This window comes from Xiphophorus maculatus, chromosome 12, assembly GCF_002775205.1.
Source record: "Xiphophorus maculatus strain JP 163 A chromosome 12, X_maculatus-5.0-male, whole genome shotgun sequence".
NCBI lineage: Eukaryota > Metazoa > Chordata > Actinopteri > Cyprinodontiformes > Poeciliidae > Xiphophorus > Xiphophorus maculatus.
The window spans coordinates 28,328,922-28,346,213 of record NC_036454.1 but is presented as its reverse complement, the minus strand read 5'-3'; the positions used below and the strand labels follow the sequence as shown (position 1 = coordinate 28,346,213).

At 40.2% G+C, this 17,292-nt stretch overlaps 1 protein-coding gene across 4 annotated transcripts in view; it reads right to left on the bottom strand.

Moving 5' to 3' along the window:
• zdhhc8 (zinc finger DHHC-type containing 8) overlaps nt 1–17,292 on the bottom strand; it is a 76,200-nt gene that overhangs the window by 11,010 nt on the left and 47,898 nt on the right. For 3 of the 4 annotated variants that reach the window (XM_005804616.3, XM_023343421.1, XM_023343422.1), the window contains 2 exons: nt 3,438–3,559; nt 97–254 (listed from right to left, as the gene is read on the bottom strand). In XM_005804616.3, the coding sequence (XP_005804673.1) occupies nt 97–254; nt 3,438–3,559 (280 nt within the window). Of the gene's footprint in view, nt 1–96; nt 255–448; nt 3,560–17,292 lie in introns of all 4 variants that reach the window. The other variant, XM_023343423.1, reaches the window with a different exon arrangement.

Genomic DNA, 17,292 nt, shown 5'->3' with positions numbered 1-17,292 from the left:
AATGCTTTTATTAGTCTAACTTTCAGTCTAACCTTGGCACACGTTTAGGCTGCACGTGCGCTGAAGTGGTGCGCGTTTGTGTCCCCGCATACACACCTCCACACAGTTGTCGCAGACGCTGCAGTGTGAGCAGCGGGGCGGCCTGTAGAAGTGGCAGGTGGCGCACCACTTCATCCGGACCTGAATGCCTTTGATCTCCACGTTTTTGTAAAGCGGCGCCCGGAAATCGTCGTCCTTGTCCTCATCCTCGTCAGCTACGAGACACACACACACACACACACACACACACACACACACACACACACACACACACACACACACACACACACACACACACACACACACACACACACACACACACACGTGCTTGCATGTTCACGCCCACAGAGACATTATCAGAGTGCAGAGATGCCCGTGACGGATCAGGAGGAAAAATCATTTAGCTCACTCATGTGTGATGAACGCAGACGTACGGAAAGACGCACGGTTTTGATTTATGAATCCATCTGACGGGGACAACGGGGAAGCACCTTTTAAACCAAGCTCGTCCCTGCTGTCGGCTGCTTCTGGCGAGAGCAAACACACCGAGAGAAGCGAACGCTTCTGTGCGGACGTGACCTATTCAGTCTGCTGCGAACATTAACACAGATTAATGGGAATGTTGTGACTCATGTACAGAGTGAATAGCTTGGCTTTATTTCTCTGCGTGCGAGTTCTCCGCGAATTCGTTTCACTCTTTGCTGAGAGCGGTAACTAAAACCGCAACCTTCAACTGTCTATTATTGCATTTTTTATTTGTTTTTTTTATTCCGTTTATGTAAAGCCTAACCTTGTGACTGAAAGCACAAAGTGTTTATTTTGTAGCTGCAGCAGAAAATGGTGGTGGTGGGGGGGGGGAAAGTCTTTCACCTGATCAAAGGGTACATTCAACTGAAGCCTGAACTTGAGAAAATAATTTCACAGTACAGTAATAACTGCGGGGAGAGTTAGGTAGGTTCTGTGGCAGAAAGCGGACCAAGGCAAGTGAAATAAAAGCGAGAGGAGGGGGACGAAACAAAAGCAGAGCACAGAAATAAGCAGCAACACAGAAAGACATTAGCTTTGCTATAATGGCTCTCAAGTCGATTTGAATAGATTTGAACAGGGAGAGAGCATCTTCTCTCTCAGCTTCTCTGCTACAAATTCCAATACAAATAGGCAAAAATAATGACCCATTTACTACATTTTCAAAGACCTTTCAGCGTTAATTCAGCCAAACACGATATTTGGGTTTTTATAGTGTTTAGCTTTTTCCACCCTGCTACACAAGATGTGTATATTTGTATAACAAAATTTTAAATATCACGAGTAACTGTCTTAATTAATCTAAACTGCATTCACATACATGTAAAGTCTGAGCCTAACAACTACGAATTAGGCTCAGTGTGTGGTTTAGGTTGTGCACTTTTGAGGATTTTTAACCGGTGGCCGATGAAATATTGCCCATGTGAATCTCAGCTGAAGTTGATTATCTCTGGAAAACATGAGTCACCTGACACATGAAATGAGGGAAACTCATCCTCTTCAAAGAGGACAAACCTGTTGGCAATAAATAGGATTTATTTTCATGACTTATGGTGATAATTTTCCCAAATGCCAAGTACATTATTGGCATTTGACTGTATATTATTTGTTGTAAACTTCATATTACACCTTATCTCAAATTAATCCAGGTCTCATTCTGGTTTGAGTCAGATGACTCGTGTCTAGAAACATTGATCTACCTAAAATAACTAAGCAACTTGCTGTTAGTTTGTTTACTGGATACAACTATGCTTCCCAACACCGTAGAGCAAACTGTGAGCAAATTATTAGAAAAAGAAAAAAGTCTAAATCACTGGTTATCAAAGAAGGTACAAAATATCCCCCCCGTGTATGAAATGATGCGCGGTTGGTAGTAAATGTCCAGCGGGAGACAATTTTTTACTATTACCTATGTGTAATAGTAAAAAAAAGACAGATTGAAATATATATTTGTGATTTGCCAGGGCCTTTTGAGCAAAACAATACATTTCTGCTGTAACAGATGTACGGCGAGCAGATTTTTACTAGTTAATCAGCTATGCTGTAGCCAGGTAGCCTGCAGTTAGCCGTTTTACCGCCATGCGACTCATCGTTCATAACTCTGGCCTCGAGACAGCGTTACACTTTCACCAAAATGATTCACCGTTTTTCAGAAGCGGAAAAGTGTAGAAGCCGATGGATTTATCCGTCGTGTAGGCCGGACCTGCAGCTCGCCAGCAGTAGGTGGGAATGAGGGAACATGGCGGTAAACGACGTGCTCTACTCAGCGGCAGAATAAACAATCTTTTCTCTGGTGTCTGTCTGATGGAAAACATTAAAACAACAAGAGTGGAAGCAGGAAACATTTGAGCGTTTTTTTGAAGCTATAACTTTTCAAAACCTCGCTTTACCTTGGTTCCTATAACTGGCCGATGGGTAAGTAAAACAGAGTTTTTACTTGAGCTTTATTTTATGAGCTATTCTGTATAAAAAGTTTCAAACGCTCTCTTGCCATTACTGCCTGGTTACTGACTTTGCTGTTTTTGCTGGGGAGATGCTGTGAGTGTAGCAGAGACTTAAGGTTTTAAAAGAAAAAAATGGATTAAATTCATACACACGTCTTATCCAGATCAGAGGAAAGTTGTTGCTTTAACAACTGCTAATAAACGTCTTTATATAAACAGTTTTATGTTTTATTGCAACTTTACTTGAAACTTTATCTTGAATTAAATAGAAATGCTTTTTCTTTTTCACTATAGGGCGTAGCAGAAACGGGCGGCACTAGTTCTGACTATTTACATGATAAAAGTCAGCCTTCATCTGAACAATTAATAAGAGTAGAAATAAATCTTTTCACACTGAAGCTATTTAAAGAGTTCGGAAACCATTTTCAATCCAAAAGATGCATTTTCACCCAAAGGCAATAAAAATGCAAAAAAAAAGAAGAAAAAAAAGTAGAACATTTGGAAGAGGTACACACTATCAAGCTTTCACACACACTTTGACAATGTAGACTAGATTAAAATTTTATTATTTTTCTGAGTTCTATGTGCCAGCGTTTTAATTATTATGATTTAATTTGGGCTGCCAACAGAATGTGACACAAAGAGACGGGAACAGCCTTTACAACCTGCTGATTATTCCCCCTTTGTGAAGAGAAACATGATAACCTCCTCCTGACAGGTTCTTATCATTCCTGAGCACATTGCAGTGAAACACCGTGTGCCGCAGCTTAGCGCTTTGATAAATGTGGCCCCCGATAAACTTTTCTCCTCAAGGACTAGCGGGGATGGAAACGCTCGTTTTCATCTGCAGCAGTGCAGGTGGCTATCGGAGATTTGAATGATGAATGTGGGAAGAAAGTCAGGACAGGTGTGTGTGAGTTAAGCACAAACCTCGGGGGTAAATACCAGGGTCCATGAAGGTTGCCATGCTGAAGTTGGCCAAGACGAAGAGGAAGACCAGGCCATTGTAGAGAGGCACAGCGGGAGAGATTACCTTCATCAACCAGGGACACCTGAAAAATAAAAAACGACGCTGTTGAGCAAGAAGGCCCGCAAACGTAAACGCTTTGAACTCGACGTGTATTTAAATCTCCACGGGATGCGTGTGCATCATCCCATTTGCACTGATTTGTGTGAATTAAAATTCTTTAGCCAGGCTAAAGAAAAGAAATATATTGTAACCACCAGATTTTGCCAAAAGTTAAATTTGCTGCACAAAGTTTTAATGTCAAAGTTGCAAAAACCCCCACAAAAAAACCCAACTAATTACATAATTTATTTCAGTTTGCTTATTGCTAATTCCCAACCAATGTTATTTCAATGTACTTTGTGAGATGCACAAAGTACAAATCAAATTCAGTTCCATACTCCTTTTTACTTCTTATCCTGGTGGAGAGGCTTCACAGATATAAACTGCAAGTGAAGCATGAAACGGAATCGTTCTCTTCTGAAATCAATAGCAAAACTTGGTAAATAGTAACAGCAAACTATTATTGGTAGTCTTGTTTTGCCACGGTTGAGAGATTAACAAATCCTCCCGGAACTGTGTCCTCCGAACTTCACACTGTGAGGACTTGCAATGAATTTGTCAACTTCTTTACTGAGAACATTCTGGTATTGTACAGTCCGGTACCAAGTCCGGCGTAAATGCTGGTCTCAAATCAATATACCTGGAGAAAATTACCCAGTTCTACAAACCCGTTGATATGAGAATATGTCGTATCAGCCTTCTGGACCACTCTGGTCTTCTGCTTCTGGTTCTGCTCTGCATCCCCAGGGTCAGCACCAAACACGGAGAAGCAGCATTCAGCTTTTATGCTCCTCTAATATGGAACAAACTTCCAGAAAGCTGGAAAATGCTGGAACGCTGAGTTCCTTTAAATCAAGTCTACAAACCCATTATGACCTTTAATTCAGTTCCTATATTTTACCAGTGCAATGTATTGTCTTTGGCTGTTCTTTGATTTCATCATGCCAAGCATTTTAAATCACCTTGTTGCTCAACTTGCCTTGCCTTCCCTAGTCATAATGCAACACTCAGGGTCAGCTTACTATCCCCTTTGGTGAAATTAAAACATTTAAATTAAATCCACCCAACTGCATCACGTGGCCTCAGCGAACGATAAATTGCACTGAGTTGTTGACTTTATAGCAATTCCTCTTAATGAGCAAACGAATATCACCTGAAATCAAATAATAATGCAACTGGTGCCAAATGGGCTCCTGTCGGTAAACGTAAATATTTGTGCTGTCATTCTAGACATATTAAACTAGACTAAAGCCAGAGGCTCATAAAAACGAAGGAGGGACAATATTCCACAAACAGACCTACTTATTCTGCCATGCGTTTCGACACAATGACTCCAACTCTTATAGCGCAAATCTTCGCCATAAGCTCACTCGACCCTTTGAACATGCCACTCGAGGTAATTCTGACGTCACAAAAAAAAAAAAGCATTTTCTGGTACTTGAGCCTTGAGTTTCATCTTCAACCCATAACTCCTCTGCTGCCCCAACAGTCCTCTTCTGCTTCGTTGAATTATTCAGAGCTGTGGCTCCAAAAAAGCCGCTAAAGCAGAATATAGAGAGCTGCTAAGAAGAGCCGGCCTCTCTCTTGTCATCAACTGTGTGGCAACCTGGTGGGAGGTTTCGTCTGGCCGTGTCACCGGCAGCAGTCACGGCTGACCTCCCTCAGGTGTCTCGGGACTGTTAATTTTCTTCCTGTGGGTGTTTGTGAGTTATCATACCCGAGTCAGCCGGCAGTCACTGCAGCGTAGCTGCTCTGAGCATCACCTAAGCCAGCTTAATTGCATATCAAAGTTAACAAACAAAACTCTCTGAGGAATACACAAAGATGAAGCCTGTGGTTCATTAATGCTAGCCCTGCTGGCCGCACATTTAATGTGCTAAAAGGAAGAAAAACAAATTTAAACTGCATTTATTTGGTTACGCGCAAGTTGCCACAACGCGACAACTGATTACAACATAGTGTCACAATGTAGGCTGTTTATAGTTGGCTGTTCCAAAAGACAATTAGTATTTACAGATCAAAAGTTTACAAAAACTAGGGACTGGAAATCAGACCAAAAAAAAAAATTCAGATGGATCTCTGCATAAAGGACTTATGAGACCTGTTGGTTATAAGGTTGTAAGAAGATTGAGAATTGCTTCTACATCCCATTACGAACATCGGTGAGGCTTTATTTGACGGGGTGTGTATGAGACTGATTGACACAGTCAAGCGTGACATAACACCTGTCATGAAGATGAAGGAGTTTTCATGAATGTTTACATCTGTTGTCACAAAGTGTCATTCGGTAAATAATGATACTTTTAATGCAAAGTTGACCATTTTAATTGACTTTTAATATAATTTTGCAATAAAAGCATCATTATTTACCAAATGACTTCATGACAACAGTTGTAAACATTTATGAAAACTGCCTCATCTTCATGACAGGTGCTACATCACGTATATGACATTGTCATGTCAGTCTAATGCACACCCCGTTAAATAGTGTTACCCAAACATCTGCTACATCTGTAAAGAGCACATTGTGGTATACATAAGTAGGTCAGAGAGAAAAAGAAATGGAGTACAAAGAAATTATTAATATAAAGATATATCAGAGTCTGTCTTTCAGAACAACTTATTGTAATAAATGGCTTATTAAGTTATTTTCCTACAGTGATGGATTCCGGGTTATTATAGCTAGATGAAATAAATAATAAAAAAAACAAACTGAAATGCTAGCCCACAAAATGGCGACAGCGAAAGTTGGGAGAAAAGCCCAGAGTCAGTTGGTTGTTCAACAATTATAATTTTTTTTCTGTTGAGTATTCGCTACTATGTCATCACAATATAATGCTTTGACCTCTTTGAATTCTGCATCTAAAAATAAACCAAACTATGACAAAAACTACAATAGAAATAGAAAGAACTAAAGTAAAACCAAACAATAATAATTATCGAATAATAACTAATAAAAACCAGCGAACACGCTCTTCAAAACGAATTGAAACTTATCGAATTAGATAAAACGTCACAAAAAAAAACACAACTAAATTAGAACGAAAAACCCCAAACTTTCTTTTTTTTTTATCCCCGAATTTAGTCTCATTTAGTATCACTTAGTATTATTATTTATCTGCACAGTGGCGCAGTTGGTAGCACTGTTGCCTTGCAGCAAGAAGGTCCTGGGTTCGATTCCCGGCTGGGGTCTTTCTGCATGGAGTTTGTGCATGCGTGGGTTCTCTCCGGGTACTCCGGCTTCCTCCCACAGTCCAAAAACATAACTGTCAGGTTAATTGGTCTCTTTAAATTCTCCCTAGGTGTGAGTGTGTGTGTGCATGGTTGTTTGTCCTGTATGTCCCTGCGACAGACTGGCGTGACCCCAGGGTGACCCCGCCTCTCGCCTGGAACGTAGCTGGAGATAGGCACCAGCAACCCTCCCGACCCCATTAGGGACAAAGGGTGAACAGAAAATGGATGGATGAATGAATTTAGTCTGTTCCGCATCCACTGCAATAAATGACAGCAGCAAGTTAAGATTTATAAAGTCGCAGGCTGACTTTAAAATAAACTCGCGCTTTCCCTCATTTAAGTCAGTCAAAAAGAACTGACACGAAGCCGCCCGACTCCATGGCTGGAGCGTTTCAAAAGTCATCTTCACGGCCTCGGTCTCTCTACAACGCGGCTTCAGTGGCTCGTTTTGTGACAGATGCCGCATTTACTTTTACAAGAAGCGAAGATCAAAGCGGCTCTCTGTGGAGTCGCCGTCACGCGCCGGGCCACCATCGCAGCTTTGGCGACAAAGCAAGGCTCGTCCAAATCTTTCAAAGCATCTTCACACAAACGCAACAGCAAGCGGTCCCAACAACTTACAAAAAACGATGTATTTACCTTTCAAAGGCTTGTGTATTTTTACCCACAGTGGGAAGCTGCTGCCAAAAAAAGAGACAAGGAGTGCAGTTAATGGCTGCCAGCTCAGTCGCCTGGAAGTTGACAGTGTGGGCGGAAAAGTCTAATTAAGGGACACGCACTCGCTCGTTAATAGCGTAGGAGTAACAAGTAAATACTGAGTTCTTATAAACATTGTTTGCTAGTCTATTTTACTGTGTGATAATTAAACAGAGGGAGAAAACCAATCAGCTGTCCAATTTGCGGGCAGTGATTCATTCAGTAGCGCTCGCTGCCAAAAGTGCAGGAATGTAATGACTTTGACCGAGTTGGGCCGCATGTTCTTGATGACAATCGAAACGCCCCAAGACAGAAAACGGGAGATCTGAGCGAGCAGGCGCCCCTTCCAACCAATCAGCATCTAAAGGTGCCGGTGTGCAGCCTCTGAACATCAAACACAAAGTCACAACAGAGGCACGAAAACAGCCTTCAAAAGAATAAGAGGTGACAATTTTCATTCCACCACCTGACTGAGACTGAGAGGAGATCTAAAAACCACATCCATGGTGGCAGCAGGTTGACGTAGCGCTGTTATGTTACTTCTGATTTGTTCTTTTTGTAGACTTTTGTTCTTTTTTTGTTTGTTTGTTTGAGGCATGGCATGTCCGGATAATTACTCCCTCTGGTTTTGGATGCTCTGCAGCTTGGAGAACATTTTCTCTTACTCTTTTTTTTAACCTTTGGACAGTTGTTATGATGCGTAACTGTGGCAATGAGGTGTTTTTACAGCTAGGAGCAGCTGATTAGCTTGAGCAATACCTGAGCTACGACCCCAAATCCCAGAAGAGTTGGAAATGAGGCTTCAGCGTCTCTAACCAATCCGGCCAGACAGATTTAAAAAGGAGCGGCAAAAGCAAATGAGCTGGATTAGCAGTTCTGCCAACAACTGACAGTATCATCCAGGACAAGTTGCTGTAAAAAATATTGCTAGCGTGACATGAGAGTCATGAGAATGTCAAATAGCAACAGTCTTCAGTCAGAAGCCTCTTCAGACTTGTTGAAACGTTGACTGCTACCGGAGATCCGTCCAGATCTGCCCAGTGCATCACCATCCATGACTCTTTGAAGAAATGTGAATAATGTGAGTTATGACAACATTTCATTTCCCTATTTAGGGATAAAGTATTTTTGAATTTAACTGAATTACTTATACTCAAAAACAGACTTGAGTGCAAACAAATCTGCTTTTAATTAATTAATTAATTTATTAAACTCATTATGTCAAAAAGGCACAGAGGCTAAACGGCCTGTCTTTGGTACATAACCAAAAAGCTAAATGACTGACAGCAAAGTTGTTCTTTTTTTTTTTTTTTTTTTTTTTATCATTTTGAGGTTCAGCCTTATGGAACATTCTGGACCGGGACTTTTGGCAGTCTCAATGATAAAGTAAACAGTCTACATTCTGGAGGGAATACACACAAAGACTGATGTTGACTGTTAGTTATGCTAACCAGGCTAATCGCTAGTGTTACAGCCTAACGTCCTTTCAGAGCGTCAACTTCAGGCCATTCCTCGGGCGAGATTGAAAATAAGCTGTTAATGATGGATCAGTGAATCCCAGCAATACAACTTTTGACAATTAAAACCATAGAAAATTGCATAATATTATGATACAAACACTAAAATAACATGGAAGACCCACAGTTACCTGACCCTTATGCAGAGTTAGCTAATAACCTCTGAAGCAGCTTAGTGTTCAGTTACCAGCCTCACAGGAGTAAGAAAAAGCAGACGGCTTAAGATGAAACCGCAAAAATCACACTGGTGACATAAGTTCAGAGACATGACCAAAAGGTCCTAAAAGAGTTAAACATATGCTTTGGCAAACCTTTCACTTTAAAAGTCATTCGCAATGTTCTTTTTTTCCTGTTGACTTCAAGTCATATGACACTAATATAAAAAAATGTAGCTACAGTGTGACTTATTAATGAACAAACCTGTATGCTATTAAAAATAATTAACATTTTATAGATGTTTCCTTAAGGAAAACGTGCTTTATATGTGGATTAGAGCCAAAGCTGAACTTGACAGGCTCCTGTACCACCGGGCAATGCCACCAGGCTACTGGGAACAATTACAGTAATGTATTCAACTCCTGGTGAGCCATCCTATTGATTAGTTCATTAAGTCTGAACCCAGAAAGCATCACAGGGGAGGCCTGTTCTCACACAGGTCGCCCGCTGACACTCACTGATCCAGAATCTGTTGCCAGGTCAGATCAGTTTGACCCATCAGGAGATTTTAAGACCAGGGTCTTCAGGGAAATCACAAAAAAATAGGATTTATAGAGGTCAACTCCGAGGCATAAGTAGAAATATTTTTTATATTTATATCAGCGTCCTCACGAGTCCTTCATAGAATTTTTCTACATTGGTCTCTGATGGATGTTGTTCCCCTCTCTCAAAAATCATCCCCACTCTCCAATTAAGCTACGGAAATGTCAGCATCACTTATTCCGTACTATCTCGGGACGTGCTGCTCTCCTAAAACTCAGCGTCCCAGCACACAGTATTCAGTATTTCTCACATACATATACATATACACACACACAGACACACACCCACACACACACACACCCCAACACAAGTGCAGAGACTGTTGTCAGAGGCGATAGAGGGGATGTTTTCTGATGGCGTGGAGCCGAGCAGTTCCAGGAAGGTCAGGCGAGGAGCACAACTTTACAGTCTGAGAAGGCAAAATGAAATTCAGCTCCCAGTGTCATTCATAAAGGATATGTTTTTCCTGGACACCACAAAAGGCAGAGCAGATTTCAGAGTGAGCTCTAAACACAGAACATGTTTCTGGATAACATTTTAGAAAGGTAAATAATGTCTTTATAGAGTTTTACTTTAAATTTTAGTCTTACTCACGTGGTTACAGATACTTGTCCCAGCGTTTGAACCATTTTTTTCTAGGGGTGTCCCAATACAACTTTTTCATTTCTGATATAATACAGATATCAGAGCTTCGAATGTTGGCCGATACCGATACTAACCCGATACAATTTCAGCACGAATCATTCGTGCTTGTATTACTTATTTTGTAGTGTGGAACGTTTGAAAAGCCTTCACCAAGTGATATTTCTCAAACATCGAACAATTGTCAACAACAATAGGGATGAGAACAGCTAACCCATATATTCTGGGTGCATATGTGGTCATCTGCCTCAGAGGAATCGGTAACTTTTCCATAAATAATTCATGCACAATAGCTACCAATGTGGACAAACAAAACGTCTTGGCTTCTGGAGAAAAGTTTTATACCTAAATACCTGAACTAAAGAGGGGAAGAAAAAGCTCTGTCTGGATATGTCAAGACACAACTTACTTCATAAACTATGAAGTAAGTTTTAACAGCTAAACTGTTAAACATTGGGCAGTCCAACAGGATATTTATCACAGTGACTCCAGATGAACACCTAGACTGGTTTTGGAATGGATAAAGCAAGATTACATCATGTCCTTAAATGGCCCCAAACCGAACCCCATTAAAAATGTAGGCTTGGAATCTGGGCCGACTCCATCAAACCAACCAATTTAACCGAGCTCTTTTGTTTCTGTTCAGTCAGAACTTTGCTGCCAACTGGCTGATGTCTACCCAAGGTCCAACTTGCTTAGGAGAAAGTTTAGGAATAAAACAGGGTCCTAATGTGACACAAGAGGTCTTTTGACTCATTTTTATGAATCCTGCAGGTGAACACTTTTAAGCTCTCATTGTTATTTTATATTAATAGTTTTTGGCATCATTTTCTTCTTGAGTATGATTTACTGACCAAGGCTGCCTCTCACACACCAAGAAACCTGAGAAGCTGAAGGGCGCACGCTCATCTCCATGTGCATTTTTTGCTCACAGTCATTTGCATTTTAATAATAAGGAGGCCACATGAAAAGCAATGAAGTACTCTGCCCCCAAAGTCTGCCTTTACATATATTTACATATTTATCGACCCGCTGCCTGGTGAAGAAAACTTATTTTTCTGTTCCAGAAAAGCAGCTCGCACTCTAACTTTAAAACATGCAAGACGTACGCTGCAAATTTCATTCCTAGTTTGTAATTTATCACCAAAAAGGATTATGTTGAATCGTTTGCCATGTATGAAAACTGATGAAATCTACGGGGTCATTAGTAATTTGGAATATTGTTTTTTTTTTGTCAATATTATCTGGAACATTTCTTTCTCCCTGAATCTTTGATTTTACCAGATCCTTCAGTTGCCTGTGTTTATTTTATTTCCTGCAAGATTTTCACTACTTTGAAATATTTAATACAAGTAAGAATTAAAATACACGCAATACTACCCGTCAGTTTATTAAATTCCAGCTTTAACAGTGGGAATGTGTGAAATTCTTTGCAAAAACACAATAATTAAACTCCTCTTGAGTATGGCTGCTGTGATCTGAGGAAAATAATTGCAGCACAGAAAAAGAATGTGACAAAAAAAGGTCAAAATCAAAAGCTATTGATTCAAACTCTGTAGAAATATGCAACTTCAAATACATTTCTCCATCTGGGCATTTTATTTAGACAATGTTAGAAAACAAACCAAAAAAAAAAAAAAACTGTGGGGATAAAAATTCCTGTGATTTTCAGCAGCAGAACTAAAAACTAAGATTCTGTCACAGCAATTACACTGAATGTCTCCCATAAAGTCACACAAAGCTTCAGGGAAAGGTAAAACTTTGACAAAGTTTCAGTGAGTTTCACCTTCGCGGTCATCCTTGTTTGGTCGGTCGGAGTAGAAAAAAGAGAGAGTTCTGGTCAGGATTACAACCTGGGATTCTACAGTGATTATTTAGCAAAAAAATACTCTGTGAAGCAAAACTAAATTAATTTCAAAGCATGAAGAAGTTTACAATATTTATTTATTATTGAATTATAATTTTTTTTATATATTTAAAACTTGCATGATTGTGATCTGAAGGAAAGCATCACTTTCTTTAAAACCGGTCAACGATTCTTTTATTCCAGGAAGGTTTTGGAATATAAATGCAGCGAAATATTTTAACAGCATGCATTGAAATGTTGTCATTTGTATACAAATCTACCACTCACTTACACGTGTGGTATGATTTCTGATTAGTACAAAATAAAACACCAAGTGTAGTGGAGCGTACAATGCGAGATGACGGAAACATCCAGTAAGAAACTGAGCCGGAGTGGGAAAATACGGGGTTAAAGAAATGTCAGTATTGGAAATTTTTAACATTAACCGACGAGTTCAGTTCAACATGGTTCTTTTCTAACTTGAGACATTTAGAAATACTGTTTTTTTTTTGACTACACTGGCAGGAGAGGCAGAATCAGGATGCATAGAATAATAGACAGACTGACAGACTAGAGGGCATGGAAATTCATTACAGAATGATTTATATTCCATTCAACATCTGATTGCCAGATGAATGGGACCTGACCCGAAGCCGAGCGCGCAGTTCGGTTGTAAATATGAATTAGAAGCCCCTTCTAAATCAATGACCATAAAAAAATGATGCTCTATACGTAATGCCTTGAAAGCTTTTTTTTTTTCTTTGGTCAATGTAGATAAACATTTGGGATGAGCAGATGGCTCTAACTGATCCCTCGAAATGTTTTCTTTGAGTGAGAGGAACGAGTTGGCACATTAGCTCCCATTTTCATTCGTCTAACAAGACGAGACAATATCTGCCTAATCTCTCATTATCTTATCGGTTTTAAACTGTATAAGAGGACAGACGTCCACAGGATTCGGTCATCTTCGCTAACCACGACTCAATGAGAAATGCCTCTGACGTGGGGCGGGGAGTACTCAACAAATCACCATTCCCTGCTCTCATAATCCAATAAAATAAACGTCAATTACTTTTCCTAATGAAAGACAGCTTGGGGAAAGATTTGCCATCACAGAGGCACAGCAAACACACACTCTGATCCACTGTGTGTTGGGCAAGGCAAGGGCAGAACTTCCCCCAAGGGGCGGAGGACATGTGTGTTGGCTTTTTTTTTTTTTTTTTCCACACACACTCCGTGGGAAACTAAAAACCAGTACAGTACCATGGGTCAGCTGCTATAAATGAGGCTCAACAAGCTAAAATACACTGCGGCTTAGCGAGACAAGCGTAGTAAATATTTGTGGGTATTTGGACTGGAGCAGTTTTGGCTAGCACAACTGTTGTCCTTATGTGTGTGGGCGCGTGTGCGTGTGTTAATGTGTTTGTACCAAGTTCTAATCTCAAATATGAAACTACACGTCCCCACGATACGGACAGTGGCTTTCAAGGGTGTGGACACAGATAAGAGAGTGGATTTAGCTAGCATGCCACCGCTAGCCTGCTACACCTCCAGTTGCTAGGCTAGCACGTACAGAGGAGAAAGAAAGTTGGCTTTTCCTCCGTCACATTCCTCGGCGACCTTATTCTAGGCTCTAAGCACCACAACCCACATGTGCAGCCACCGTCAGGAGCGCCGAGAGTTACGACCGCTCGGGAGGCAACAGAGCCATTCGTTTTGGTCTGCTAGCTGTTTTTAGGTAGCGGCGTAATAGATGGTAGCTGTCTACAGTAGTTAAGTATAGTCATCATAGCAACAGGGAGAATGAATGGTGTTCACCCTATAAAACCTGTTGTAAAAGTGCCATAAAAAACTGTTGGATTCCATCACAGATCTTTTTCCTTTTCTTTTTCTTTTTTAAGAAACAGATGTTTTAAACTTAAGCGGCAGTGAAAGCCGTCACACCAAAAGAGTGCTCCAGTGGAATTTGTCGTCTTAAAATACGCTCAGCTGTGAGTTCCTCATTTAGGACCTCTTCACTCCTCTATCCGAAATTCACCTTCAGTTCAATTTATGTGTTTATGTAGCACAGATTCAGAGCAAATGTCGCCTTAAAGAACTTAAAAAAAAAAAGCATGTAAAAAAATAAAATGGTTAAATTTTTGGAGTTCCTAATCAGAAAAAAAAAGAAAAGATTTATCCTCAAAATCAAAGTTTGAGTTTTCTAAATCGGAATGCGTTGGGGAATCCTAAAGCCTCTTTAAATATGGCTGCTTCACATTTAAAACAGTTAACGTGGTAGGAATAAATTATTAATATTTGTCATAATCTAACAGTTTGTATCTATTTGTATCAATGTATTGCATTGCCTACTTTCAAAGTATTATAGCACCGCTAAATTTGAAAAGATTTAGAAGTGCAATGTACCTTTCTTTGTAATTTTCTTTTTATCAACTGCAGCATTACCTAAGTTGTATATCCATGGCAACCAAATTTGATTTTGAGGTTGCAGGTTCAAAAAAACCTTGAACTTTTGATACTCTCTCATGTGGGATATTTATTTTATTTTCCAACCTCTAACTTGGAAATGTTACTTTTTGAGTAATATTGGTACGCAGAACTCAACCATATACATCAACCAACTGAACAGAAATAATGGAAAAAACTTTATTCTTTCTTTATTTCCCTACAGCACACCACAACAAACTTGAGAATTTCAAGTTCTGCTGTACGGCTGTTCTAAAGTTGCTGTCAGCATGGTGGTGATTTGAACATTCGGTATACACATTACCTGACAGCTGTAGACAAACGTAATACTAGGTCGGATGCATGCATTTTTTTAATTTATTTGGATTTAACCAGCTGGCTCCAAAACAAAGCTATGATCCATCACCAGGCTTCCAAAGCTATTCCAAGAAAAAGCAAGGAGCACATAATTGGAACTGAGCTGAAACCCGAGGAGGTAGTCCAAAATTACAGCAGCCGGCACAGAGACACACAGGCTGAGGAATAAATAGAGAGCAAAAGACACACGGAGACTGAAGGCGGTTGGATCAACCCAACACACTCAGAGTTTTAGGAAGCAAGTCAAGAAGCTGTTGACCTAAATAGTTGTGTGCTGAATGCACAATGACCCTTCACTCTCTGGAGCCGAGCCTCGCGCGCTGCCACCTTGTCCAGCATAACTGTGACTATTACAGCAAACCCAAGCCAAAAGCTGCTCCATCCAATTCTCCTTTTGCTTTCTGAAGGAAACTGAGATTTGGCTTTAGAGAGGTCGAGTCCAAAACGACACAAACACAAGCTGCTCTCCATAAAACAGAACAGCCCTCAAAATAAGACAAACGAACACAATAAAACATGGGTAGAGCAGGGCCCGATGCTATCGGATATTACTGACGGAAACGCCAAAGAAGAAGACGGCAGAAAGTGATAGGAGACGACGGCGCTGCATGTTATTTAATGACTTGCTGCGTGAAATTTAGTGGAATATCGACAATGTTGCGCACATTTGCAATAGAAAAGCAGCTTTAGTAATTATGAAAGGTTTGGGGTTTTTTCATGAAATCTTTGGGGGATACATTTCCAAATTACGAAGAAGAAGAACAGAGCAACTAAATTGCACACACAAATGTGTGTCATATTGCGTCTGTCCAGGCAGAAAGGCTGATTACTTGTCCACACTCTATTACGGGTGACATTTCAATCAGGACATTCTTTGACAAGTCCAAAGAAACTGATTAAATCAGAAGCACAAACACAGCTCATCAACTTAATATTAAAAACATACCACCAATAACATTTAAACTACGCAGGATGCGCGCCGCAGTATGAAAATAACAGCATTAGCCATATTGTGCGATAATGCAATTCCCATTCGGGTAATTGGCAAAGCTAAACCGGCAAAGTGGCCGGTGCCAAGCCTCAGCAAATTGTGCTTGGATTTTAATTCCAGCTTATTAGCCGATGTGTTGTTTTGTTTTTGTTTTTTTTCTGCCCCTGCAGAGCCCATCAGCCTAATAAGCTGTTTATCAATCAGTTTGATTCAAGCACAGGCTGATACGGAGGACGGCAGAGATGGATGACACCAGACTGGGTCAGTACTTTTAGTCTTTTATTTTTCACAGTTTAAAAAAATAAACAAAACTTTTTTACCACTTTAAAACCATGTCTGATTTGAGCCTCTTACCAAAGACAAAGTCCACTGCATTAATTTGCTTTTACAAAAACTATAAGGTTTGCAGTCATTAGAGGACAAACTAACAAAACAAACTAAACCACCAGTAAAGTGACCTGAGTATAAGGTTTGCAAAAAAAAGAAAGAAAAAAAACCCAACTGCAACAGCGTTGTGGCTACATAAATGTAAATCAAATCGATTTCACATGTAAGTACCAGCAGATTGCTGAAAATCGTGGCCCGGTGACCTGCTGACCAATCAATCGGTGCGCCTCTAGTACAAAGACTCTGAAAGTCAGGCGTTGTCAGATTGACCCGAACAATAATTAATAACTGTATAATATAAACAGACAGGCTTTGAAAAGCCAACTCAAATATTTATTAGTTATATTTATTATATATTTCCATTACCGTTTGTCGCTCAGACAATCTTCCGACATTTCCCCTGCTTTTTTGCATGCAAACAATAAATGACACCTGCAGGATATCGGCAAATTTTGCAACGACAGCATCAGCTGCAATCTCTGCCTCTTTTCTTCTTTCTTATCTTTGTGTCCATCACTCAAAAGGCTATTAGCATTCTGAAGAATCTCATTTGTGTCCAAGCTGCCATCAGATTGTCCAACTCGCTAAATATTACATTACATCTGGTTGGACTTATGCAAGCCAACAGTCGTTGCAGTCCTGTGTAAATGTGAATATTTCAATGATGTTTCTGCAGCTTCACGCACTGGTACAGTAGTATGTCACAGCTCAATAAACACATTGCTCGTTTCCTACGCTCAAGGAATATTCTGCTTATTTGTCTTTCAGAGGTTGTTGACTGCTTCATGTGAACTCAGCAACACGGTGTGTTTGATAAACAT